General features: G+C 39.6%; 4 protein-coding genes and 1 long non-coding RNA gene across 6 annotated transcripts; 3 read left to right on the top strand and 2 right to left on the bottom strand.

Moving 5' to 3' along the window:
• Positions 1-5,320: 5,320 nt before the first annotated feature.
• On the bottom strand, positions 5,321-6,680 carry LOC114149811 (dispanin subfamily A member 2b-like). Its single transcript, XM_028025925.1, has 2 exons — positions 6,380-6,680; positions 5,321-5,759 (listed from the first exon to the last, which is right to left on the bottom strand). The coding sequence occupies exons 1-2, from the start codon at positions 6,617-6,619 to the stop codon at positions 5,592-5,594; spliced, it is 408 nt and encodes a 135-aa protein (XP_027881726.1). The 5' UTR covers positions 6,620-6,680; the 3' UTR covers positions 5,321-5,591.
• Positions 6,681-8,159: 1,479 nt separating this feature from the next.
• LOC114149846 (uncharacterized) lies at positions 8,160-10,828 on the top strand. Its single transcript, XR_003596617.1, has 2 exons — positions 8,160-8,369; positions 8,461-10,828. It is a non-coding gene; the product is annotated as an uncharacterized LOC114149846 (long non-coding RNA).
• Positions 10,829-11,372: 544 nt separating this feature from the next.
• Positions 11,373-12,761, top strand: LOC114149804 (dispanin subfamily A member 2b-like). The gene is made up of 2 exons (XM_028025918.1): positions 11,373-11,711; positions 12,323-12,761. Exons 1-2 carry the CDS (start codon positions 11,484-11,486, stop codon positions 12,503-12,505), a joined length of 411 nt encoding a protein of 136 aa, XP_027881719.1. The 5' UTR covers positions 11,373-11,483; the 3' UTR covers positions 12,506-12,761.
• Positions 12,762-17,442: 4,681 nt separating this feature from the next.
• Positions 17,443-19,133, top strand: LOC114135035 (interferon-induced transmembrane protein 1-like). Its single transcript, XM_028001945.1, has 2 exons — positions 17,443-18,318; positions 18,849-19,133. The coding sequence occupies exons 1-2, from the start codon at positions 18,136-18,138 to the stop codon at positions 19,002-19,004; spliced, it is 339 nt and encodes a 112-aa protein (XP_027857746.1). The 5' UTR covers positions 17,443-18,135; the 3' UTR covers positions 19,005-19,133.
• A 241-nt stretch (positions 19,134-19,374) lies between these two features.
• Positions 19,375-22,772, bottom strand: LOC114135020 (collectin-43-like). 2 transcript variants are annotated; one of them, XM_028001927.1, is made up of 7 exons: positions 22,628-22,772; positions 22,151-22,293; positions 21,926-21,997; positions 21,716-21,778; positions 21,495-21,554; positions 21,156-21,221; positions 19,375-20,885 (listed from the first exon to the last, which is right to left on the bottom strand). In XM_028001927.1, the coding sequence occupies exons 2-7, from the start codon at positions 22,269-22,271 to the stop codon at positions 20,503-20,505; spliced, it is 765 nt and encodes a 254-aa protein (XP_027857728.1). In that variant the 5' UTR covers positions 22,272-22,293; positions 22,628-22,772; the 3' UTR covers positions 19,375-20,502. The 2 variants fall into 2 exon arrangements, with proteins under 2 accessions (XP_027857728.1, XP_027857736.1); XM_028001935.1 differs by lacking the exons at positions 21,716-21,778; positions 21,926-21,997.
• Between the last annotated feature and the right edge of the window lie 2,711 nt (positions 22,773-25,483).

Below are 25,483 nucleotides of genomic sequence, written 5' to 3'. Positions count from 1 at the left end.
CAGTCGTGAGAAAATGAGCACAGGATCAATTGTTCCCATTGTGAAATTACACAGCACGCCCGTCCAGGTTGCCATGTTGGCTGCTCAGTCATCCTCCTATCTCCAGTTTTGTAGCTTACAGAGTCAGAAAACAGCGTAGAACTTTTTATTCAATCTTCTTTAAAGATCAACTTTATGACCGGATTGAAAGTTTTACTGCTTTCTTTCAAAGACGGATTTCCTCTCTACCAGAAAGGCCAGATTTGGGGAGTGCTAAGCTCACAGTTGTCATGGTAACAGATTCTCTCGACTCTAAACGTCTCCACGGCGTCATTACATCCCTGAGCTGTTAGTTCAGGTGGGCGGCCGTGTCTTATGAATGGAAACGGTTGTTCTGAGTTTTGCGAGGCAAATCGCAGTAAATGAACATTTTTAGACTTTTATTTGTAATAAATTTGTAAAACTCCATGTAAAGGTTTTATTCCAAGTTACAATTAAGCACGACTTCCTGTTGGTCTTCCTGGAATACTTACCAGATTGGATGTGGTTTTATTCTCTATTGTATTTCCAGAAGTTCAGCCTCATTCACCATTTTTGCCTTTAAAGAGAAATTATTTTCCACATGCGCATTTGTCTTTTCAAAATTAAATCTCAGTTCAACCTAAATCGTCTTTTGCGAGCGCAAACAATTTAAAAAACTTGGACCTCCATGTTTTGCAGAGTACCTAAAAATGAAAGCAAAGTTTCCACTTTGGTACCACAAGCATAAAAACAACACACACTCCAGACAGCGTGCCAAGTTCTTCAACAGACTCTTCAGATCGTCGTCCACCTGCAGCTGAGCAGAGAGCCAGGAATTCTGGTTCCTCCTCTGCCCAGATGAGACCGTTGCTCTGCAGGACAGGAGACGTGAAGCGTCCTCTGGACGAGGGACAGCCTGCAGGAGTTCCTCACACCATCGTGTACGTCTCCACTGAGCCGCCAACAGATTATCTGGTCTGGTCGCTGTGCAGCTTCGTCTGTGGAAACCTTCGCTGTCTTGGGTTGGTGGCTCCAAGTTTTGGTACTATTTAGAAAATTGTGCAGGTGTTGCGATCAAAATCTGCCGTTTGTCTCACATGGTGTCATTTTTTCCACTTGAACATCCTCCAAATGCCTGCAAGTATATAGAACAGAACCAGTTTGGAACCAATTTAGCCACATTTTGTATAACTGCAGTTGTTCTGCTTCAGCAAGAAAAAGTGTTGTTCTTTTTCACTGCTTTAAATAGGGGTGCACCGATTTATCCGCCAGACGATTTATTGGTGCCGATTTCCTTAATTTTGGGAGATCGGTCGATTTTTACATGTGAAGCTGATCTTATCCACCAATCCTATCAACCTCAGCAAAGGTCTAAAAATCGACTACTTTTCTCTTCTGCTATTCTGTGAGACAGGTTTGATTGACAGACCGGCCCACCGGGCCAAGTCTGCATGTTCACAGTTAACAATAGTCTTTTTAAAGTAAAACTTTAAAAACTTATGGTGTTTAGAGGATCGGTAATCAGTGATCGGCCAGAAAACTGCAATCGTCGCAGCCTTAAGTCTTTCTTCTGCAACTGTTAGAGTTTTATTTTGGCACCAGAAGAAAAGCAGAAAAGCTGGTCAGTTAGCATCAGGTAGCAAATTTATAATCAGCCTTTATAACAACCAAGAGATGCAGTTGGAAAACATGACAGTTGGTTAGCAGTTGTAATAGTAGAAAATACTTGCTAATTGGCTTCCCATCATAATTAGAAAAATAATGCAAATAAAGACCAGTAGGGCTGCCTATTGTGGCGATGATGTTCAGAATGAGTGAGGTGGAGGCGTAACGTTGCGCTCCACCTCGATCTCCAACCACCGTCTGGTCTCTGGCCTGAAAGCAGCAAAAAATATTCATAAAAAGAAGATAGAAATCTTCTCCTGCTAAAGATGTATTTCCATGGAGTCTGGAATGGTGTTGAATGCAATTTCATTATTGCTCTTACATCAAATATTAAACATGTTATGGAAGAACAGCTGCACTTTACTACTTACACCATCATGTAAATGACAAAGGAGTGTTTCACTTTGATTTAGAAGTAGGTAGGCCATTTAGCTTTGATTTGCTGATCATATATTGAGTTTTCTACACACTGATTTTTAAATGATTAAACTTAAACACACACTTGTTCAAATTAACACGATAGGAAGCAGGGATGCACAATATTATCGGCATGATATCGGTATCGGCTATCACTATTAGCTGTAAAATTTAATAAGAGACATCGACCATTCCGTCAAAATAACTCATTGATGTAAAAGGCATTGATTTTATAAGACAAACCAGTGACAATGGTGCCTGCAGCACAGCATGACGTCAAATTCAGGCTGTTTGAGTGTCATTGTCTTAGAGAGCAAATGTCATGAATAAATTTGACGTTAAACATAATGCAAGTTGAAAGTTTTACATCATTTCAACCTCCTTTTTAGCATTTGCATTTGGTAGCAGGCTAAATTGACAAAAGATAATGCAGTATCTTAATTCCACAGTAAGAAAGCTGTATAGTTTCAGTAAGTAGATGTAGGAAAGAATATCAGTATTGGTATCAGTTATTGGCCAAATGAGTTTTAGTAGATCGGCATATCAGATATCGACCAAAGATCCAGTATCGTGCATCCCTAATAGGAAGCTTAAATGTGTCTTGTTTGCATTTCTGCGATTTTATACAGCCAGTTTTGGGGTGTGTTAGAAAAGGAAGGTATCAAACTGTGACTTAATTTTATGTACTAATTTTCAATAATCCACTCCACTTTTCTCATTATTTAAGTGATCTAAGTTTGAAGAAACCACCTACTCACCCTTTTGCGAAATATGCATGGGAAGCAAGTTTTAATGATTTTTTCATGATATTCGTTTTCATTTCTTTTGCCTTTCATAAACACAAACAGAAGCTGTTTACACTCCACACTAATTTATGAGAAGTTCTTTGCATAAACTCACTTTAAATCAAATCAAATTTTATTTGTATAGCACATTTCAGCAGCAAGGCATTTCAAAGTGCTTTACATCATATCAAACACAGAAACACAATGCAAGATAGAATCAACAATCAAAACACAACATTAAGTCAAGTTCCATCAATAAATTTGTAATTGATTACATTTCAAATACAATTCTAAACACACAGGTGTCAAACTCCAGTCCTCAAGGGCCGCTGTCCTGCAGGTTTTAGATGTGCCACAGGTACAAAACGCTGGAATGAAATGGCTTAATGACCTCCTCCTTGTGTAGATCAGTTCTCTAGAGCCATAATGACCTAATTATTCTATTCAGGTGAGGTGGAGCAGAGACACATCTAAAAGTTGCAGGACATCAACCTTTGAGGACTGGAGTTTGACACCCCTGATGTTAACAATGAGACGAACTGCAGCCAGTATAGTGCAAGGCTTTTGTTGTTTATTTAGAAAAAACTGGAAGTAAATAAGCGTTTGCTGCTGTTTTCTGGATACATGCACGGCTGTGAAAGCCACAGAATTGGGAGGATAGAGCTGACTGAGCAGCCAACATGGCAACCCTGATTGATACATGTTGTAATTTGTAGTAGTTATGGGTAGTATCCATCCATCCATCCATTTTCTAACACCCTTGTCCCTAGAGGGGTCGGGAGGTGCTGGTGTCTATCTCCAGCTAACGTTCCAGGCGAGAGGCGGGGTCATCCTGGACAGGTCGCCAGTCTGTTGCAGTTATGGACACTATTTACAGACAAATTTACTTTCTGTGGCATCTTTATGTTTAGAGGTGTCAATATGTTAGTTAATCATTTTTATTGGTGCATGCTAATAAGCCCATTCATCCATCTTCTTACGTTTATCCGAGGTTGGGTCACGGGGGAGCAGCCTAAGTAGGGAGCCCCAGACTTCCCTCTCCCCAGCCACATGTTCCAGCTCCTCCAGGGGAATCCCAAGGTGTTCCCAGGCCAGCCAAGAAACATAGTCCCCCCAGTGTCCTGGGTCTTCCCCTGGGCCTCCTCCCGGTGGGACGTGCCCGGAACACCTCACCAGGGAGGCGACCAGGAGGCATCCTGACCAGATGCCCATGCCATCTCAACTGGCTCCTCTCGATGTGAAGGAGCAGCGGCTCTACTCTGAGTCCCTCCTGAATGACTGAGCTTCTCTCTCTAAGGGAGAGCCCAGACACCCTACGGAGAAAACTCATTTTGGCTGCTTGTATCCGTGATCTCGTTCTTTCGGTCATGACCCAAAACTCATGACCATAGATGAGGGTGGGAACGTAGATCGACCAGTAAATCGAGGGCTTTGCTTTTTGGCTCAGTTTTCTCTTCACCATGATGGACCGGCACTGTGAATGACTCAAGGTGTCGCACCATTCCACCTGTCGATCTCCCGCTCCCTTCTTCCCCCATTCGTGAACAAGATCCCGAGATTGTTAAACTCCTCCACTTGGGGCAGGACATACCCCACCTGGAGAAGGCACTCTACCCTTTTCCGGCTCAAGACCATGGCCTCGGATTTGGAGGCACTGATCCTCATCCCGGCTGCTTCACACTCGGCTGCGAACTGCTCCCGTGAGAGCTGCAGATCACGACCTGATGAAGCCAACAGGACCACATCATCCGCACCACCATGTAAAGTCCAGTCTGAAGGCCTTACCTCTACGAAACCCTTTGAATATTTCATGTTTTTTTGAGCAAAGAAAATGTTTTTCAATGTGGTTAAAAAGCTAGAATTTTAAGAAGATTGAAGAAATTTGTGACAGAGAAACAGGAGGTGCTGAAAACCTAAAGCCTAAAGTCGTCACCAGGGGAACCTGGACAATATAAGCAATGAGACGAGTACAAGCCAGTGTAATTGTGTCAATCTTTGTTTTTAGTAGAAAAACTGGAGTTAAATAGCAGGAAGTGTTTTCTGCTGTTTCCTGGAAACATGAAGGTTGTGTTTTAGCTGATTTGCTCACTGATTCGTTGATCTGAACTTGACATTTTAAGGACAAAACATCTTTAACAAAATCTACAGCTGAGTAGTTTGACTGCAACTATGCTGGACTAAAGTCAACATTTATACTCTGAGTGTCCATTATCAGTGCAATTTCACCATGGGAACAAGTGACCTTTATTTGTGTGACCTTGTCTGATTGGAGCAGCTCGTTTTCTCATGATTGTTTGCTCCATTCTGCATCACATAATATAAATGTTAGGATTCGTTTGTCATCATTTTGTCTTTCACAGTCAGATTTTAGTTTTTATTGTCTTCACTTTGTCAATTCGTCATCAAATATGTTTTCGGTTTAAAAAATGACACAACAGACTCTACACACAAAAGAATGTATATTCCTGTGTTTTACAGAGAACAGGATTGTTTTTATTATCATCATGATGCAAGCTTTTCATTCATCGGAGCTAAAACACACATTGCAGATTTTAAGCCAGTGAACTTTATTCAATTGAAGTTCTTCTTTGTTGCCTCAGATCTCACCACTAGTACAACTGTTACAGTTTTATTTGACGCACCAAAATAAAACCAGAAAAGCAGACGAGTCATGGTGTTTGAAATCCCCTCATACCTCACAAAAATTACTTAGTTATAGTGTTACTATCCATAACGGTATCTTGCCATCTCTACAATTAAAGCAAGGGGCACAACAACGGAGAGAAAGACGAGTAAAGACATCAGGACAGTCGCTGTGATGTTGAGAGCGCGAGCAGTGTAGGCGTGACGTCTGGCTCCGTCCTGATCTCCGACCACCTTCCTGTCTCTGGCCTGGAAGCAGAAAAATATTCTTCTAATAAACGGTTCACATGGCGAACAAAGGGCTCTCCATTATTGCCTGCTGCATCTTTGGGACTTTTGTCTCTGATTTACCAAATAACACATTGATTTATTTATTTTTTGACAAAAAAACTCTTTCAAAGTAAAAAATAGGAAGTTTAAAGGTTTTTCAGCCGTTTTTAGCCTTTTGATCCACTAAATTGTGGGGTTTTAATCTAGACTCATAGTTTCAGTAGAAAGGCCATTTATAGCATTGAACTACCTTAATATTTTGTTTGTTCTTTCTTTCTTATTCTCTACATATGTAATGTGATATAACAGCACAAGGAACAATTTTCTGTTCCTTTTTCTGTTTCTGAAAACACAAAACTAATAAAGTGTTTAAAACAAAAATAAATTCCTTGATGTTTGAGTTTTGTGAAGTCACACTGAAATAAAGCTATTTGTCTTTATTCCTTAATAATCCAGATTATTCTAATTAGTCTCTAAATTTGTCCAAACTGCATCAAACCCATTTACCAAAATGGAAATCAGAAGCCAGTTTTTCAAAGACAAACAGAAAATGTTTACATTCAAGACAAATTACTGAGAAACTATTAGCATGAACTCACCTTGACAGAATAAATGAGAGCCGCCAATCCAAGACAGAAAATATTTCCATAGACGAAGTTGCACAGCGACCAGACCAGATAATCAGTTGGAGGCTCAGTGGGGACGTTCACTACGATGTGCTGAACTCCTGTGGGATCCCCAGGCTGTCCAGGGGACGCTTCATGGCTCCTGTCCTGCAGTGGGACGGTCTCAACAGGGTAAACTGTGTAAGCTGCGTAGGAGGAGTACCCAGGATCCATTACTCTCAGCTCGGCTGCAGGTGGAAGGCGATGTGAAGAGGCTGTTGAAGAACTGACACCCTATAAGGAGTGGAGGTGCTTTATTTGATGCTTGCGGTTTGAGGATGTCCTATTCATCACCTACCAACAAGGCTACATTTTTAAATCTCACATTGCTTTCATTTCTACCAGGTTAGAGTTTCTGAGTTTTTAGCTACTAAAGGAAGTTGCCTGTACACACGCAAAACATTAAGTTTGAATTTGCAGAATACTTCAAAAAGTAATTTAAAAAAAAATTACATAATTAAAAAAGGGAAAGAGAATGTGCTACTGAAAGTAAGACCTGCCTGTAATGCTGAGAGTCAGGACAGCTGACATATTTCTGTCATATATCGCACTGGCTACATACTAAAATATAGGTGATTCTACTTCTGGTCATATTCTTTGCTGCTAGTTTCTTGTTGAGGTTTGCACATATAGATACACTAAGATACAGAAGGACTTCACTGATGACCTAATTATTCTATTCAGGTGTGGCGCAGCAGAGGCACGTCTAAAAGTTGAGAGATGCAAAGATGCCCCCTGGTGGCGACTTCAGTACCTTCTGTTTTCTGTCAGTCTTCTTCAGCTACTTCAGCTAGTAAAGTGCATGCATTCATAAAAAAAATAAAAACAGTAAAAATTAATATGTATATATATATATATATATATATATATATATATATTAGTTTACTGAATTCTTTGGGGAACAGGACTCAGTATATGAAATAAGATGGTCTGTGTTCTGAGTGTCCACAGGGGGGCGCCACAGAGTTCAAAATTAGGTCCCCTGCTCTTCGTTATGTTAGTGAATCAGGAATCAGGATGTTAAGATGCTGTAGAATCGGTACAGTAAGTTCATGTAAGAAAATGAGTAAGTACTTTAAACAAAGAAAAAGTTGCCTTAATTTTTTTAAGTAGATAAGGCAGAATGCATATATATATATATATATATATATATATATATATATATATATATATATATATAGCTGCACAGTGGCGCAGTTGGTAGCACTGTTGCCTTGCAGCAAGAAGGTCCTGGGTTCGATTCCCGGCCGGGGTCTTTCTGCATGGAGTTTGCACGTTCTCCCTGTGCATGCGTGGGTTCTCTCCGGGTACTCCGGCTTCCTCCCACAGTCCAAAAACATGACTGTTAGGTTAATTGGTCTATCTAAATTCTCCCTAGGTGTGTGTTTGTGTGTGAATGGTTGTTTGTCCTGTATGTCTTTGTGTTGCCCTGCGACAGACTGGCGACCTGTCCAGGGTGTACCCCGCCTCCCGCCTGGAACGTAGCTGGAGATAGGCACCAGCAACCCTCCCGACCCCATTAGGGACAAGGGTGCACGGAAAATGGATGGATGGATGGATATATATATATATATATTCTCTTTATCAGTGTAGAAATGTTACTTTTGTGTACAAATCGCACAATTTCTAAACCACTACGGTATTCTATCAATATATGAAAAATGAAAAAAGTAGTTCCTGACCATCGTCTTTGAAGCTGTGCTAACAACACTCTCTAACTTCCTTCACGTCTGCGATGTTCAGAGTTTTATCGATGTTATTTCATCCTGGTTGGTGTTTGAGTGAAAACGTTTTATTGTTTGACTCCCCAGCTTCGCGTCATCCGCCCATGCTGAGCATCTCCGCACAACAACCACATAAACCACCTGGTTTTCCTGTGAGTGAAGAGGTTTCTCATAGCAAAACCTTCTGCTAGGGACTTGTGGTGGGTAGTGAGTAGTTTGGCTTTGCACAAAATCTTCTGCTGCACCAATGGCTGTGGGTCTTTTTTATTACTTTGTTGAACAACCTTTCAGTGCAGGAACTCGACTCAAATCCAAACTCCAGAGAAATTGTGAGGTGTGAACAGACAATGGAAAGAGCCAGCAGAGGCGGAATGGACCAGAGAGATGTGGGAGACCATTAAACCAGAGTGAGAACAGCTGAGTATGTAGAAATGAAATGAATGTTAAAATCACAAACCCACAGAGAACAGGAACTAGAGAAACAGTAAATAGGTGGAGCGCCACTTAGCCAACGCAATGAAAAGTCAGACACAGAAGTGAGATAAAACGGGAAGGAAAGAGAAGGAAGGAGAACTAAATAAAACACAGAACTATAACACTAAATGGAACCAAAACCACAACTGAAAGTGCATTAGCATTTTTCTACACTTTGACAAACTTAAGTCAATAAAAGTCTGTACTGGATTAGTGATGAAGATGAAGAAAACCAACTTTAAATGATCCCAAATTTCAATGGGATCCCTTTCTACTGAACCCAGTTCAAAAACCCTGGGTTCACATTGATACCCCAAAAAGATTTAAAATGACTATTTTCTACTTTGAAAGAGTGGAGTTCAGGTTGTAGCAACTCAAAAAAAGAAGCTGTTGTAATATGACGAAATGAAAAGAAAAACATCACACTGACTGTAAAATGTAAACATAGTTTGTTAGACATCATATTCCAGACTCTGACTGCGTGGCAGATCATGTCTGAGAAGAAATGTCTTCTACCAAACAAAAGTGGCTTCTTCTTTCCACGATGTCGAGTTGTGTTTTCAGTCAGAGAAAAATCAGTCGTGACGGCTACAAACGGCAAAAGGTTTCAGACAAGAAGGGAAGTACCATTGTTTCTAGATTGAGTCCGGATTTAAAATGAATATTTTTGCTGCTTTCAGGCCAGAGACAGGAAGGTGGTCGGAGATCAGGACGGAGCCAGACGTCACGCCTCCACCGCTCGCTCTCTCAACATCGCAGCGACCGTCCTGGCGTGTTTAGGAGTTGCTGTTTACGTTGTTGTAATCTTTGCTATGATTAAATGAGTGAACCATTGCTCAGGCTACAGATCCTATTGCAATCGCAATTATTGCCAATAACTAAAGTTCAGATTGTATGAGGGATTTTCCAACACTGTAACGCAGTTGTTCTGTTTTTGCTCTGGTGCCAAAACGAAGTTGTGACAGTGACACTAGTAGTAAAGTCTAGGAACTTAATTTCTGTAAAGTTTGCTTTTATGAAACCTGGAAGGGTGTTTTGTTTCATAATAATAATAACAATAATAAACATTATGCTCTTTAAAACACATAAATGTCCTTTCTGTCATGGATTGGGTTGATTGAGGTGGTGAGGATGGACATAGACCCAGGTTGATGTGCAATAATGATGGTTTTAATGACAAACATGAAGAGAACAGAAATCCAGGCAGCACAGGTGAACAATGAGGCCAGTTACTCAGACACTCTGGTGGAGCTGGGAAGACACAGGACTAACAAAGACTGACAGCAATGACAAGGACCTGACGGGGGACAGGTAGCACAGGTGGGGCTAAACACACACAAGGGGATAATCAGGGAAACAAGGGGCAGCTGGAAACGATCAAAGGGAAGACGAGACGACACCGGAAGTAGATTAACAGAAAAACATACAAAAATCCACATCCTCACCAGTGATGTCACTTTGTAACGCGTTACTGACATTGGACCACTTTTTTCAGTAAAGAGTAATTTAACGCGTTTCTATTTCAAATCCAGTAGTCAGACTACAGTTACTTATCGAAACCACTTTGTGTTACTATCTTCTTTTGTAATTGAATTTTATTTAATCTACGTGTCTTTTGGAGTGACCCCCGTTTCTATGTGACAGTGTCAGCAGCGACAGAAATGTAAAAAAAAAAAAAAATGGACGGAGATGCGCATTTTGTAGATGAAAAGATGTTGAGTTTCGCTCGCCAAATTCGTTTATTATAAGCGGCTTTGGGCTTGTTTTTGTCTTTCTAAAGTCGCTTGCAAATTGAATGAGCTGCGCTTTTTGGGTTTGGAAATCAGCAGACATAAACCCCAGAGTTTGTCTGACGCCCAGTTAATTTTAGTCCATCATTACCCGGATGATCCGTCCCGCTGTGTTTTTGTTAATGTTAAGTTAATATATTTTCTGTTGAGGTTGAGTTTTGCGTTGCGCTCCAGAAAACTGCAAACATTGAGACCAATTTGAACAGCGCAACAAACGTGAAAACAGCCACGACTGAACGTGTCCGTAAAGTTGTGGGACTAAACGCCATTATAATTATTAATATTAAGATTAGTGTCACAAATCTGTGCAGCATCTGAGCTGTGGAGCTGCAGGAGACGCGCTGTGTGCTGTTCTAAAATCCTATTTAGAGTTTTCTAGACAATGCAGGAACACACAAAAACGCACAAATTACTAAAGTTTTTTTTTTGTACTGTTGTGACCATTAAATAATCTCCCCTTCAGTTCAACCTTATAAGTGGAGACACATTGTTGATGTTACAATTATAAAATAACTTGCAATTAAGAATTAGCAAAACTCAATGTAAGTTTCACATGTGGCAGAGCGTTGTTGTCAGCAGCTGCTGAGAGCAACTAAAAAGTTACTTTTAATGTAACTTAGTTACTTTCCAAATCAAGTAATCAGTAATCTAACTAAGTTACTTTTTCAAAGTAACTATGCCATCACTGATCCTCACACTTTCATTGTGTTCAAGGAGACAATTTATTTTCCAAAGGTAAAGGGGTAACAACTGCAGATGTCCAAAAATACAATTTTGAACATGGCTGGTCGTGTACTAATGTAGTACTTCCTCCTCCCCCCTGTTGCTGCACCTGAGTGACCCAAATCTGACAACAATCATGTCGAATGTTTGTGCTGCAAAGCGACCAGAGATGAAAGTATTGTGGTTTTTGCACACCGACCATTTTGCAGTGGTGAAATTTCCAGTTAAGACGCGACCATCGTAAAAAACAAACCCCACTCTGGACAGCGTTCCAGTTCTATAGCAGATCGTTCAGATCCTCGTCCACCTGCAGCCGAGCAGAGAGCAATGGATCCTGGGTACTCCTCTGAACCTTACCCTGTTGAGACCGTCCCACTGCAGGACAGGAGCCATGAAGCGTCCCCTGGACAGCCTGGGGATCCCACAGGAGTTCAGCACATCGTAGTGAACGTCCCCACTGAGCCTCCAACTGATTATCTGGTCTGGTCGCTGTGCAACTTTGTCTATGGAAATATTTTCTGTCTTGGATTGGCGGCTCTCATTTATTCTGTCAAGGTGAGTTCATGCTAATAGTTTCTCAGTAATTTGTCTTGAATGTAAACATTTTCTGTTTGTCTTTGAAAAACTGGCTTCTGATTTCCATTTTGGTAAATGTGACTTACAGCTATTTGTCTTTATTCCTTAATAAAATAAATAAAAATAAATTTGTCCAAACTGCATCAAACCCAGTGTGACTTCACAAAACTCAAATATCAAGGAATTTATTTTTATTTTAAACAGTTTATTAGTTTTGTGTTTTCAGAAACAGAAAAAGGAACAGAAAATTGTTCCTAGTGCTGTTATATCACATTACATATGTAGAGAATAAGAAAGAAAAAACAAACAAAATATTAAGGTAGTTCAATGCTATAAATGGCCTTTCTACTGAAACTATGAGTCTAGATTAAAACCCCACAATTTAGTGGATCAAAAGGCTAAAAACGGCTGAAAAACCTTTAAACTTCCTATTTTTTACTTTGAAAGAGTGTTTTTGTCAAAAAATAAATAAATCAATGTATGATTCGGTAAATCAGAGACAAAAGTCCCAAAGACGCAGCAGGCAATAATGGAGAGCCCTTTGTTCGCCATGTGAACCGTTTATTAGAAGAATATTTTTCTGCTTCCAGGCCAGAGACAGGAAGGTGGTCGGAGATCAGGACGGAGCCAGACGTCACGCCTACACTGCTCGCGCTCTCAACATCACAGCGACTGTCCTGATGTCTTTACTCGTCTTTCTCTCCGTTGTTGTGCCCCTTGCTTTAATTGCAGAGTCGGCAAGATACCGTTATATACAATACAACTATAACTAAATAACTTTTGTGAGGTATGAGGGGTTTTCAAACACCATGACTCGTCTGCTTTTCTGGTTTTATTTTGGTGCGTCAAATAAAACTGTAACAGTTGTACTAGTGGTGAGATCTGAGGCAACAAAGAAGAACTTCAATTGAATAAAGTTCACTGGCTTAAAATCTGCAATGTGTGTTTTAGCTCCGATGAATGAAAAGCTTGCATCATGATGATAATAAAAACAATCCTGTTCTCTGTAAAACACAGGAATATACATTCTTTTGTGTGTAGAGTCTGTTGTGTCATTTTTTAAACCAAAAACATATTTGGTGACGAATTGACAAAGTGAAGACAATAAAAACTAAAATCTGACTGTGAAAGACAAAATGATGACAAACGAATCCTAACATTTATATTATGTGATGCAGAATGGAGCAAACAATCATGAGAAAACGAGCTGCTCCAATCAGACAAGGTCACACAAATAAAGGTCACTTGTTCCCATGGTGAAATTGCACTGATAATGGACACTCAGAGTATAAATGTTGCCTCTAGTTCAGGTGTTTTCATGAGTCCATCTTCACTTCTAAGTTTAATCAATTACTTTTTTCGGGATTGTTTAGGCTCTAGTGGACTTTTTCTTCACAGTAGATAGATGGGATTGTGGGTAATGAGAGAGTGGAGAAGACATGAGGCACCTCGAAGGCCTCTGTACATCATGTCTTCTACCTCCTGTACCATCACCACGCCCCTAATCAATTACTTTGTTTGGGGTTTTTTTGGCTCTAGTGGCCTTTATTTGAAAGCGGTAAGAAAGGAGAGTAGATAAAGAAAAAGAAGGAAGACATGCATCAAGGGTCACCAGGCCAGGAATCGAACCTGCAACGGTTGCGTCGAGGACTAAGGTCTCCTTATTTGGGTTGTGCTTAAGCCCTGCGCCTGCACAACACCCCTAGTCAATTACTTTTGAAAAGAGCTACTTAAATTATTATGCAAATTCAGGCTTATAAAGATTCAAAGTTAATATTTGCTCATGTGCAAACACAAACAACTTATTAAGAAGAAAGAGGGAAGACGCTGTACGTCGTACAAAGCAACTGGAAATGACAGGATTGCATACCAACTGTTGTTGAGTGGTCAGAGTTCCCCTGTTAAGCCAGGACATCATAAAACACCAAACCGTCTCCAGGTAGCGAGCCCATCCTTTAACAAATTGTTCAGATCCCCATGCCATCCATGAGCTGAGAGCCATGGATCATGTTGATGAAGCGTCCCATGGACAGCCTGGGGGTCCCACAGGTGGTCAGCACACCGTAGTGAACGTCCCCACTGAGCCTCCAACTGATTATCTGGTCTGGTCGCTGTGCAACTTCATCTATGGAAATATTTTCTGTCTTGGATTGGCGGCTCTCATTTATTCTGTCAGGGTGAGTTCATGCTAATAGATTCTCAGTAATTTGTCTTCAATTAAGCATCTCTGAAAAAGTCAGAAATCGCAGAGTGTTGAAACTGGCTTCTGAATCTCCTTTTGGGTAACTGGGTTATTGTGCAGTTTGGACAAATCTGTTCAAATCTAGAGAATCATTTGAGTAATTTGAATTATAAAGGATTACAGACCAATATCTTTAAATCACAGTTTGATATATATGTCAAACTATATACACATATATATTTCTACATTAGTTTAATTAAGTTTGTGTCTGTTTACCTCTAATTTGTTGGCTGCACACTGGAATTTCCCCACTGTGAAACTCTAGAAGGATATTTCTAAATCTATTTCTTAATGCCAACAGTGCCGGTTTCCATTTGTTTCTTGTTGTCGTTCAGTTTAAAAAAAACAAATGGCAAGAAAATCTTATTAAATGTCATCCTTCGGGCCTTAAATAAATACAGAAAAGGAGCAATCAAACCGTTGAGGTACGATCTAAACCGGCTGCCAGCAGCTACTGTGAAACTGAAAGGAAACGGATTTTAAATAATATGAAGTTGAAGCTTCAAACAGAAACTTTTTGAAAACAAAGCTGCAATTGACAATTGGGCTAAAACATCACATCTTCTGAAAAGACGTTCTGATCACAAATGGATAAATTACAAATTACGGGAAACAGATACAGACACATCCTGCATCATTCATTTCTCTTCTTCTCTTTAAGTGTTTTGTGTCACTTGTGCGGTAATTCTGACAAACTCTGTAATGTGGAATTACTGAATTACATCAGAGTGTCATGTCCTGTTTACCACATATCCTATTAACCACAACCTTTGCAACTGAAACTTTATTAGCCATTTTTTTTAAACTTGTGAAAGCAAAGGAAGCCTGAGTCACATCCTGTTTGTGTCACTGAAACAACACAAAACTGAAGAAAACAAAACAAAAAAAAAAAATGACAGCGATGAAGCAGGTAAACTAAGGATGTGGTTTGGTTTTTTTCTTGGTCATTGTTGAGCAGGTACAAGTGAAAATAAAAAAAAATTAATGAGGTTGGCACTGCAAGTTGAATAAAAATAATAATAGAAAACATTTAAATTCTGTGACGTACTGACTACTTTCAACATTTTTGGCTACCATGACAAAAAGTCTGGACACCATCGCTTTAGAGTACATGTGTCAACCTAGAGGCCTGGGGGCCAAATCTGGCCGGTTGCAGCTTTTCATGTGGCCCTCTAGGCTCCAAATTACGTCAGTAAGTCCCTCCAGTTTGTCACAGATCCGTAAAATCAGCAAATCCTCACATTTTTTCTGATCTTACTGCAGATGTTCTCAAAATTGGCCAAAAACATGACTTGACTCGATGTCTAGTTGTAGTCCATGACCAGTGATGTCAGTAACGCGTTACTGATGTCGGGCCACTTTATCAGTAGCAATCTAATCTAATCTAATCTAATCTAATCTAATCTAATCTAATCTAATCTAACGCGTTGCTATTTCAAATCTAGTCATCAGATTAAAGTTGCAAATCACTGTGCGTTACTATTTGATTTTGTAATTAAATTTGATTTCCTCCATACACGTTTCGAGTGAGCGCCGTTTCCATGCGACAGTTCTCAACAGCGACAAAAACGTAAACAACGGAGGGAGGAGGGTGATGCGCATTTTGTTGCTGGAAAACAGGACTATTTTGAGTTTCTGTCGCCAAGCCCGATTATTATAAGCAGCTTTGGGCTTGCAAATTTAGTGAGTCGCGGGTTGTGGTTTGGACTTGTTTTTGCACGTGAAGTTGCTTATTTGGGCTTGGAAATAAGCAGAGACACAAAGCAAACCCCAGATGTCATCCAGGCAGTTTTAGTCAGACTCTCCGGATATAGGAAGATTCTCTAAAATCTAAAATCTTCTAAAATCTTATTTAGTTTCTCACATAATAGTGGAACACAGGAAAAGATGCAGAAATTAAAATTTTATTGATTTATTTTTGGTACTGTTGCAACCATTAGACAATCTCCCCTTCAGGTTAACTTTATAAGTGGAGATACGTAGCTGATATTACCATTATAAAATAACTTGTAAGTAAGTATTAGCAAAGTTGAATGTAATTCTCACAGCTGGCAGAGCGTTGTTGTCAGCAGCTGCTGAAAGCAACTAAAAAGTTACTTTTAAAGTAACTTAGTTGCTTTCCACATCAAGTAATCAGTAATCTAACTAAGTTACTTTTTCAAGGAGTAATCAGTAATCCAATTAAAGTTACTTTTTCAAAGTAACTTTGCCATCACTGTCCGTGACCAGTGCAGCAGTTAATAAAAAGTCCCATTTAACCACGGCTTTGTGTTTTTATGATGTAAACCTCTTTGAAATGCCGTGTTGCTGAAATGTGGTATACAAATAAAATTTGATTGATTGATCTAACATGATGTCAAACATAAACATCTGGTATAATATAGAGCTGATCTAACATGGACTAGGTTTTATATATATATATATATATATATATACAGTATATATATATTTATTAGTAGGAAGGAGACATTACAAGCAAAATTTTAACTATTAATGACATAGTATGCCTTATAGTACACAACTTCTCCATGACATCGATAGAAAAGAACAAAACACAGGAACAGGGGAAGGAAAAAGTCTATGGATGGGAAAAGGCATGCAATTCACCTCCTGTGAGTATTTTTCTTTTTCTTACATTACTGAACAGGACACAATATGTACACACCTAATGAAAATATAAATGAAAAAGGAGGGATGAAATAATAAAATACGTTTAATTAAAAAAAATAAATAAGTAAATAAAAATAAAAAGCTAAATAAATAAAAATAAGGATAGGTGTGAGGTGGGGCGCATCACTCAATCCGGGAGAAGAGACTGAAGAGAGTGAAAGGATGTCATGAAAGGACGCCATCAATTATAGAATTTAGCAGAGTTGCCTTTCACTGAATATCTAATTCTCTCCAATTTTAGAAAAGACATGGTGTCTTTAAGCCACTTATTGCTAGAGGGTGGATTAGTTCATTTCATATGAAAAAGAAGTCTGCGTCATGCCAATAAGGAAGTAAATGCTAAAATATCCAACTGGTTAGAAGTGAGCTGTTTGTAGTCAACTGGGAGTCCAAATATGGCAACATGGGGAGACGGTTTAATGACAACTGAGAGTATTGTTGACATTGTATCAATCAAAACTATGGAGTAATGAACAGGAATAAAACATGTGAGTTAAATTACAGAAAGGTGCATGACATTTGTCACAATTGTGAGAAACGGAGGAGAAGAATTGTGACAAACGGGTTTTGGAGAGATGAACCCTAAAGAGAACTTTAAGCGGTATGAGTGAAAGTCGAGCACAGATTGAACTTGTATGAATTTTCTTAAGAGCATTCATTGTTCCACCAGTCCTCTCCCAAACTTAGACCCAGTTCCAGCTCCCAAGCTGCCTTGACCTTGGTAATGGGTGAAGAATCAAAAGACAGAATTTCATTGTAAACTTTAGAGATGTATGACCTTTGAAGAGGAGTCCAGCTCAGAAACATCTCCCACTGCAAGTCCGGCAGCCTGGAAGGAAAACCGGGAAACAAAACTTTGGCACGGTGTCTAATTTGAAAGTACCGGAATAGGTGAGAAGAAGGGAGATGAAATTCTTGTGAAAGGTCTGTGAAGCTGCGATAGATGCCTTCTTTGTAAATATCATTAAAACATGTCAGCCCTTTATTACCCCATGATGAAAGGTTGAATCTGTGAGTGCTGGTTGAAACAAGTGATTCTTCATTAAAAGTGTAGATGCTGAGTTAAATTTGAAGTGCCTCCTAAACTGGCACCAAGTTTTTAATGCTAGATTGTTTGTGAAGCCAGAGGGGTTGGATGTAATGGGGGAAGTGAGAAGAGCAATTAGTGAGGAGGATAGGGAGCACGGTTGTCCCTCTAACTTGCATGGACGAGGTTATTTCCCATTAAAAGCAGAATATTTTAATATTTAAAGCCTGCCTTGTGATTTGTGAAATCTTGTTTGAGTTGAATAAAGGGCCACATTGGTGCTTTCACAAAGCACTTTGGCAACCACACTCACTGTCTTGCACTTCCTCTGTCGTTGTTCAGTGGTACCAATTTCAACAGTGGAAACCACGAGCACCATAAAAAGCACGTCCACTCCAGATAACGTATCAGTTCTTCAAGTGACTCTTCAGATCCCCCTACCACCTGCAGCTGAGCAGAGAGCCATGCATCCTGTTTACGCCAACGAAGTGCCCCCTGGACAGCCTGGGGGTCCCACAGGAGTTCAGCACACCGTAGTGAACGTCCCCACTGAGCCCACAAAAGATTATCTGGTCTGGTCGCTGTGCAGCTTCGTCTACGCAAATTTTTGCTGTCTCGGATTGGGGGCTCTCATCCATTCTGTCAGGGTGAGTTTATGAAAGAATTTTCTTAATATGTGTCTTTAATGTAGCCAGCTTCTGTTTGTGATTGTAAAAGAAAAAGGGGAACAAGGAAAGGAACACACAACGCATGAGCTGACAGATTATTAGAGTGAAGCCCAAGGTTGTAACCATTAAACAATCTCAAATAACTGGTGATACCTTTGTTTCACAAAACTAAAACATTATATTTCAATGACATTTCTGTCAAACCCAGTTCCAAAACTTTGAGTCCAGATTAATGTCCCCAAACTGGAAGGACCATGAACCTGCCAAGGGTTCAAAAAATCATTTAAACTTCCTATTTTTTACTTTGAAAGAGTGTGTGTATTAGTAATACAAAAATAAGAACTCAAGTTGTGATACAACAAATCAAAGATAAAAGTCCCAAGGTTTCTTCAGGCAGTAAGCCTGATGAAACTTTGCCATTTGAACAAAAATAGTTAATATGGAGAATAACCCAGTGTTTTCCGTATGAACCAGTTTTAAAATAGTTTTAAATTTTGTGCTGTTTTCAGGCCAGAGACCACAAGGCGCTTGGGGATCAGGATGGAGCCCAACGTCACGCCTCCTCCGCTCGCATTTTCAACATTGTGGCCGTGACCCTGACGTCTTTAGCGGTCTTTATTTACATTGTGGTGTTCATTGCTGGGATTGCACGAAGTTCACGCTAGGGATCCTACAATCTCAATTAACCAACTTTCATATTGTATGAGGAGGATTTGATCTGCACCATGTCTTGGTTGTTGTTCTGCTTTTGCTCTGGTGCCAAAATAAAACAGTTAAAGTCTGCTTATGTCAAATCTTGTTGTGGAAAATGTTATCACACCCACTGTTTGTATGTATGTAACTAACATGCCACTGAAACCAGCTCACCCCAAGACTAACAACAGCCTTGAGTAAGAAGAAATCACATTCTGTAAACAAGTGAATAAATATGAGTGTTTAAAGCTGCAGTAACCAATCGGAGCCTGAAGGAGGGTCTTTTTCTGAAAAGCAGATTTGGGCACGACAGTTTCTGATAAGAAAAGTTGAAAGCATTCAGAAACAGGAAAGTTATATTGCTTCAAAGGTAGTAGAAAATATGTTCTTCACAGAGCACTAAAATATGTTGTTTTCTGACAACAGAATTTCATCAAAAACTTGGAGGTGACAGTCAGAGGTTTCATCAGAATCCAAGCCAGCTTTACATCAAAAGCAATGAATGAAGTAAAAAGTAAAATAGATGGATAAAAGGTGGCATAGATCAGATGGAAACTATTAAAAAGCTCATCGACAGAAGCTAATGGCTAAATCAATTTGCAGAAGTTCATGTTGGTGGGGAGAATATAGATCAGAAAATGTAATGATGTCAGAACATGGCGGCGTAGGATCATCAGGCATCAACCCAGATCACTCATTACAAGTTTGTTGTTGCTTGACAATTGTGAGTGAAAGTTTTAGTGTTTTGTTTGGTTTGGCAAGTACACCAAGTTTGCTGCTTGGCCACGCCCCCTAAACATGGTCTAAAACTCACAATTTTGAAAACTTTTACTCCCCCATCCCGTAACTACATACTGACTAAAAATGAAGCCAATACCTCAAAATCTCAAGGAGGCGTTCATTAAAGTTCGAGGTGTATAGAGGTGAAAATGACCAAAATTTGCACTTTGAACCAAAATGGCCACCTCCCTGTACATTTTAGGTGGTACCTCCAAAAGATTTTTTTTTCTGATTTTGGGGGAGGGATCTGCCTACGCACAGAATTTCAGGTCTTTGCGACCTACGGTTTGTCCTATCTCACATTAGGGGGCGCTGCAGAGCAGTTTGGCCACGCCCACTTGAGATTCCATTGGAATCCAAATACGTCAAGTGGGACACTATTTCAGGTGAAGTTTGGTGAGTATTTGAATATGTTAAAGCCTAAAAAAGGCCGCATATAATGGCAGAAAAATAATAAGAAATTTTACGATTACAACAGGCCTTTGCTGCTCAAGCTTAATAAAAGTTACTCACAACAAATAATACAAGTCACATCGTATACTTGACATAGAGTAAGCCTTATTTCAAAACAAGCTTATGCCAAACGTTACCTCTTGATGCCTTAAAAATCGAGAAATAAAATGAATGCGTCATCAGCATAGTTAATATGATATCTATATTACTCAGGAAGCTGCCTGGTGGATGATCTTCCTACAGCTGACAGATGATGTCAGCGTCCAGAGAACAGTCTGCCGTCACTCTCCAGGTGCCGTCCTCAGCTGCCATGCTGCAGCCGCTGTCCTGAATGCTTTCATCCGGCTGGCTTTCTCCCCATTTGGTAAAGGTCAGAGGTCGATTTTTCATGTCGGACAGGAAGTTCCCTCCTGCCTTTCTCATGTTGATGTTGATCCAGGCTCTTTTCTCATCTTGACCCATCAGCTGAAGCAGCATGTGGTTCTCCTCCTCACTCTGGGGCAGAGCCAGCTCCAAGCCTCGTTGCTGGCAGAAATCTGCAGCCTTCTGGAAAGATCCTCTCTCCTTGTTGGACACAAAGTATTTCTGACCCACCTTCCGCACAAGGTCAAAGGTTATAGCTGGAAAAACATGCAGAAAATATAGAAGAGGTTATTTGTTCATTTTTTTATTTTGGATGACGTGAAATAATTGTGTTGCTGTCCTCTGACTAACTGCTTTTGATCCTCTATTAACTTTGCTGCATAGATATTTAGATGTTCATCATACATGGACAGAAAATGTGTAAAACTCAAAATCAGACATGGAGGAAAACATCAAATCCTCAGAAACTCTAATAAATGTTTTGCTGATCTAATTATTAGCTGATCAGAATTGAATAGAAAACCCACCAAGGTCCAGCTTAGCGGTGATCTTCATCAGTCCTTCAACATCCTGTGTGAAAGATTTAAAGAGCTCTGGATAAAACAGAACAAATTTGGTTACCAAAGATCATTTGGCTGCAGTTCAGAAATATTTTCCTGTGGTTTTCTCTCCTTTACAGTAATATGTTTTTCCTCTAATAACTTGCATTGCATAAGAGTGAAAATTGTTGGAGTCTTTGATGTTAAATTGGTGAATTGGTCTGTTAAAACATGAGAAATGTTTAACTGTTCTAGTGTTGTGTTGAAGTGAATGTAATGTTGCCATAACTTTATTTATTCAACTCAGTTTCAGGAAACAGTCATCACCTCGTCCACACACTATGACGGGTCCAGGTTTTCCAGGTGGTCCATCTAATCCAGGAGACCCTGAATAAAAAAAGAAATCAAGAAATCTTCATTGATCATAAAACATTTGATATATTTCCACTGTATTTTTCATTGCTCTTTTCATTCTCTAGATATTTTTTTTGTTTGTTTTGTTTTTAGTTCTTCAGGAAAAACTTTTTCTTTGCTTTGTGAGCTGATACCTTGTCGTCCAGAAGATCCAGGAAGTCCAGAATTTCCAAATTCTCCCTTAAGTCCAGGAAGCCCTGAATCCAAAAAGAGATAAGGAAATCTTCATTGGTCATAATGAAGTAGAGTACAGTATTTTTATTACCCTTTTCTATCTCCAGATTGTTTTTGCTCTATTTTTTGGCTCTTTAGAAAAACTTTTTCTTTGCTTTGTGAGCCGATACCCGGTGATCCAGGTAATCCCTTTTCTCCTGGTCCTCCAGGAAATCCAATTTCTCCTGCTTCTCCCTTACTTCCTGAATTCAAAAAGAGATGAAGCAATCTTCACTGGTCATAAAAAAAATCAAGAATTTGACTAGAGTATTTTCATTGCTCTTCTCATTTTACAGATTTTTTGTTCTATTTTTAGCTCTTGAGAAAAACTTTTTCTTTGCTTTGTGAGCTGATACCTGGTAATCCAGGTTCTCCAGGAAGTCCTCTGTCACCTTTCTCACCAGGGGGACCCGTCTGCTGACTGAGGCTCATGGGAACAATTAAACAGAAAACACAGAAGAGAAAACAAAACCTCATCTTCCCAGTGAAGTGTTGGATACTGTAAAAAATGAGTTAAATTTGATGCTTAGTTTGAGAGATAATTTTCTCAACAGAAAAGATGCTGTTTTTTTTATCAGTTCAGACACACATTTACAAATTTAATCCTGTTAAAACTGAAGTTTACAGTCAGTTACATTACATTGTGTCACGTCTTTCCAAGGTGAACATCAGAAATGTTGAAAAGTATTGTAGAAGTCTCCAGTAAATGAGATTGTGAATATCCTTTTTTCTTTTTTGAAAATTAACAAAGTACAAGTTTTCTAGGTTTAAACCTGCAAGGCTAATTTAACAAAGAAACTGCGCAATGACAAAAAATGAATCAAGAAACTCACCGTCAGAATGTGATCGTCCAGAACGTGCTGCTGCTTTGCCGTTCAAAAACCTTCTGATGTGAATGAAGATTGAGGAACATGAGACCCAGCCCAGAGGAAAAGATAATTAGTCAAGAATGATCAACAACATACTAGACAAGCAGAGAGTTCCTGTGGTCTGACAAAATGTCATTCTACTACAGAGCCGCAGCACATTCTGGATGATCACACTTTCACAGTGAGTTCTTGTTAGTTTTCTACCATTGTACAGTTTTTGGTTGACATCATTCATGCAGGACTTCCTGGACCACCTGGAATCCCAGGCCACAGCTCATCAAGTAGAAACATTTTAGTCAGAGAAAAACTATACTTTGGAGAAGGATGAGACAAATAAAAAAGACCAGTTTGTTTACTTCAAGGAGGACACAGAGCAACGCCACATAAGGAAAATCATGCAGGGTAAATATGCAGAGAGCTGAGGCCACAATGAAGAAAGCTTTTTGCTGTTAGGTGACAGTAGTGCTAATCACAACCTCTTTGATTGTCAGATCTAAAGTATATCCAGGTAAATTGAAGGAAAAGCAAAGTGAAAATGAGGAAGAAATATCCACTTAACCTCCATACATTTCACCAGAAAGCCAGAAATACATAATGTAAATGCATTGATTGAGGTCATCAGGATATGTGATGATCTCTAGAAAAGAAAGGGAAGTTTATGTGTATAGCTGAGCTACAGGGAGCCAGTGAAAGGACTTTAGGACCGGAGGGATGTGCTCTGTCTTCCTGGTTTTAGTAAAGACACAAACAGCAGTTCTGGATCAGCTGGAAGACCACTGAAGACACTGTTGCAGTTATCAACTAAAGGTAAGTACATCATATTCATATTTTTTTCATATTCCTTTATTTAACCAGGTAAACCCCATTGATATCTAGATCTCATTTTCAAGAGGGACCTAGGCCAAAAATACGTGGATGAGTTGCTCTATATGTGGCTGGGGCTTTAGTCTTTTTATCCTGAAAATGTTTTTCAGATTATAGAAAGTCAACTTTGTAATCGTCTCTATGTGTCTCTGAAGGTTCAGGTCTGAGTCCATCATTACACACCAGATTCAGGCCTGCTTGCCATTTTCAAGCCGGAAGTGTCTTGAAGTGCCGTTGTAGAATGGTGAGGTAGACACAGTGGACCCAGGTAGTAGAGAAAACGATGGTTTAATCACAAAACCATCATTTTTCGTGCACTAAATCCAGGCAGCACAGGTGAGCAGAAGGCAAGGAGCTCAGAACTGGTAGCAACTGGAAAATATTGCTAGAGACAATGGGATTTGACGACTGGATAGACAAGGACCAGACAAGGAACAAGTGTTGACGCTGCCATCCTTAAAGGGCTGGAAATGCCGGACCGTGACGAAGGAAAAACAACATAGCCTTCAGTTTCGTTTGGCCTGAGTGCAGTGCTCACCAGAGCAACCTGTGACCTTTTATTAGCAGATTGCACCCACCTGTGTAAATCTCCGCCCACAACAAGAAGTCAATAAGAACATCAACAATGAGATTCAACAACAAGAGACACATGTGGGATTAAATACACAGAGGGCAATCAGGGGAACGAGGCACAACTGGGATCAATCAAGGGGTAGACGGGACAACATGGAGACTCAACTAACACAGAAGCCAAGATAAACACACAGAAAACTCAAATCCTCACAGGAAGCTTGAAAATACTCAACTTCATAGTGATCAGAAGAAGTAGGTCATCTTTTGGTCCAAAAACACTGTAATTACTTCAGTTTTGTTTCTATTGAGATGAGGAAAAACTATGGCACCTGTGTCGATTTGTTCTGTGCATCTGCTTAGAGCCTGATTTGGGTTCATAGCCCCCTGGTGATGTTGTAAAGAGGAGTGGCATGTCACCCGCTTATAGATATTCAATTAGAAGGATCCCAAGATAAAACCTTGGGGTACCCCACGTATGACTCCTGTCTTCTGTTACCTATTGGCAAGAAGAATCCCAGTTCTTTAGGTAAGACTTAAACCAGTCAAGCACTGTGCCAGAGAGTCCGACACAGATCTTCAGTCACTTGAATAATAAGTCATGGTCGACAGTGTCGTGTTGATATGGTGTTTGGTGTTATGTCCTGATTTGATCACACAAATCAATAATCAAGAAACATTTGTCGTCCTTATTTTTTGACACATAATTAATAATACCCAAATTAGATAGCTTCTAGCATAATGGAAATAAATAAAATAATAAATAAATAAGAAACTTGATCTGCATGACCAAAAATAGGTCATGAGACAGAGCAACCATTTGTCTGAAGAAGAAACAGTAATGGAGCATTCAAAGTGAACACTTTTAGGGTGCCACTGTCTTTTCAGCGAGGTTAGCTGTGACCCAACAAAATAATCTACCAATGTGTGAGTGAGGTTATGGATGTTAATCTGTAAAAAGCAGTCCGTGGATCCATAGTAAATGTACTTTGAATGGTCAGAATGAGAAGAAAGGGTTTAGAGTAAGTCTTGTTACTGTCAGGATCCTGGGTTGTGAGGTTGTTTTGTAGTTTCATTTCATTCCTGTTTGATTATTATTTTGTGTCACTTTCTTATTTTGTTTAGATCTGTCTTGTCCTTGTTTTCCTTTGGTTCAGCTCTTATTATTGTTTTTACTTATGTTTATTTCTTACAGATATTTTTTGTTGCTCAAGTTTTATTAGGTTTCCTTACTCCAGCTACTCTATAGTGTTAGATTTATCTCCTGTTCTCCTATGTAGTCTCCCTCGCCCCCTGTGCCACTTCCTCTCTCCTCTCCTCAGCCTGCATCCTGCTCCATTCACTCACACCTGCAGTCAGGTAGCTCATCAAACCAGGTCTTTTGTT

The sequence above is a fragment of the Xiphophorus couchianus genome, chromosome 2 (assembly GCF_001444195.1).
Source record: "Xiphophorus couchianus chromosome 2, X_couchianus-1.0, whole genome shotgun sequence".
NCBI lineage: Eukaryota > Metazoa > Chordata > Actinopteri > Cyprinodontiformes > Poeciliidae > Xiphophorus > Xiphophorus couchianus.
Note: the sequence above shows the minus strand (reverse complement) of the source record. Positions and strands in the feature narration are given on the sequence as shown.

Bases quoted from the DNA above. Each gene is read 5' to 3' on its own strand.
- LOC114149811 (XM_028025925.1), bottom strand. From the start codon at position 6,619: ATGGATCCTGGGTACTCCTCCTACGCAGCTTACACAGTTTACCCTGTT. The intron at 5,760-6,379 runs GTGAGTTCATGC...TTCTGCTTCCAG, and splicing joins CTCTCATTTATTCTGTCAAG to GCCAGAGACAGGAAGGTGGT.
- LOC114149804 (XM_028025918.1), top strand. From the start codon at position 11,484: ATGGATCCTGGGTACTCCTCTGAACCTTACCCTGTTGAGACCGTCCCA. The intron at 11,712-12,322 runs GTGAGTTCATGC...TTCTGCTTCCAG, and splicing joins CTCTCATTTATTCTGTCAAG to GCCAGAGACAGGAAGGTGGT.
- LOC114135035 (XM_028001945.1), top strand. From the start codon at position 18,136: ATGCATCCTGTTTACGCCAACGAAGTGCCCCCTGGACAGCCTGGGGGT. The intron at 18,319-18,848 runs GTGAGTTTATGA...TGCTGTTTTCAG, and splicing joins CTCTCATCCATTCTGTCAGG to GCCAGAGACCACAAGGCGCT.
- LOC114135020 (XM_028001927.1), bottom strand. From the start codon at position 22,271: ATGAGGTTTTGTTTTCTCTTCTGTGTTTTCTGTTTAATTGTTCCCATG. The intron at 21,779-21,925 runs GTATCGGCTCAC...TTTTGGATTCAG, and splicing joins GGGATTACCTGGATCACCGG to GGCTTCCTGGACTTAAGGGA. The intron at 21,555-21,715 runs GTATCAGCTCAC...TTTTTTATTCAG, and splicing joins TGGATCTTCTGGACGACAAG to GGTCTCCTGGATTAGATGGA.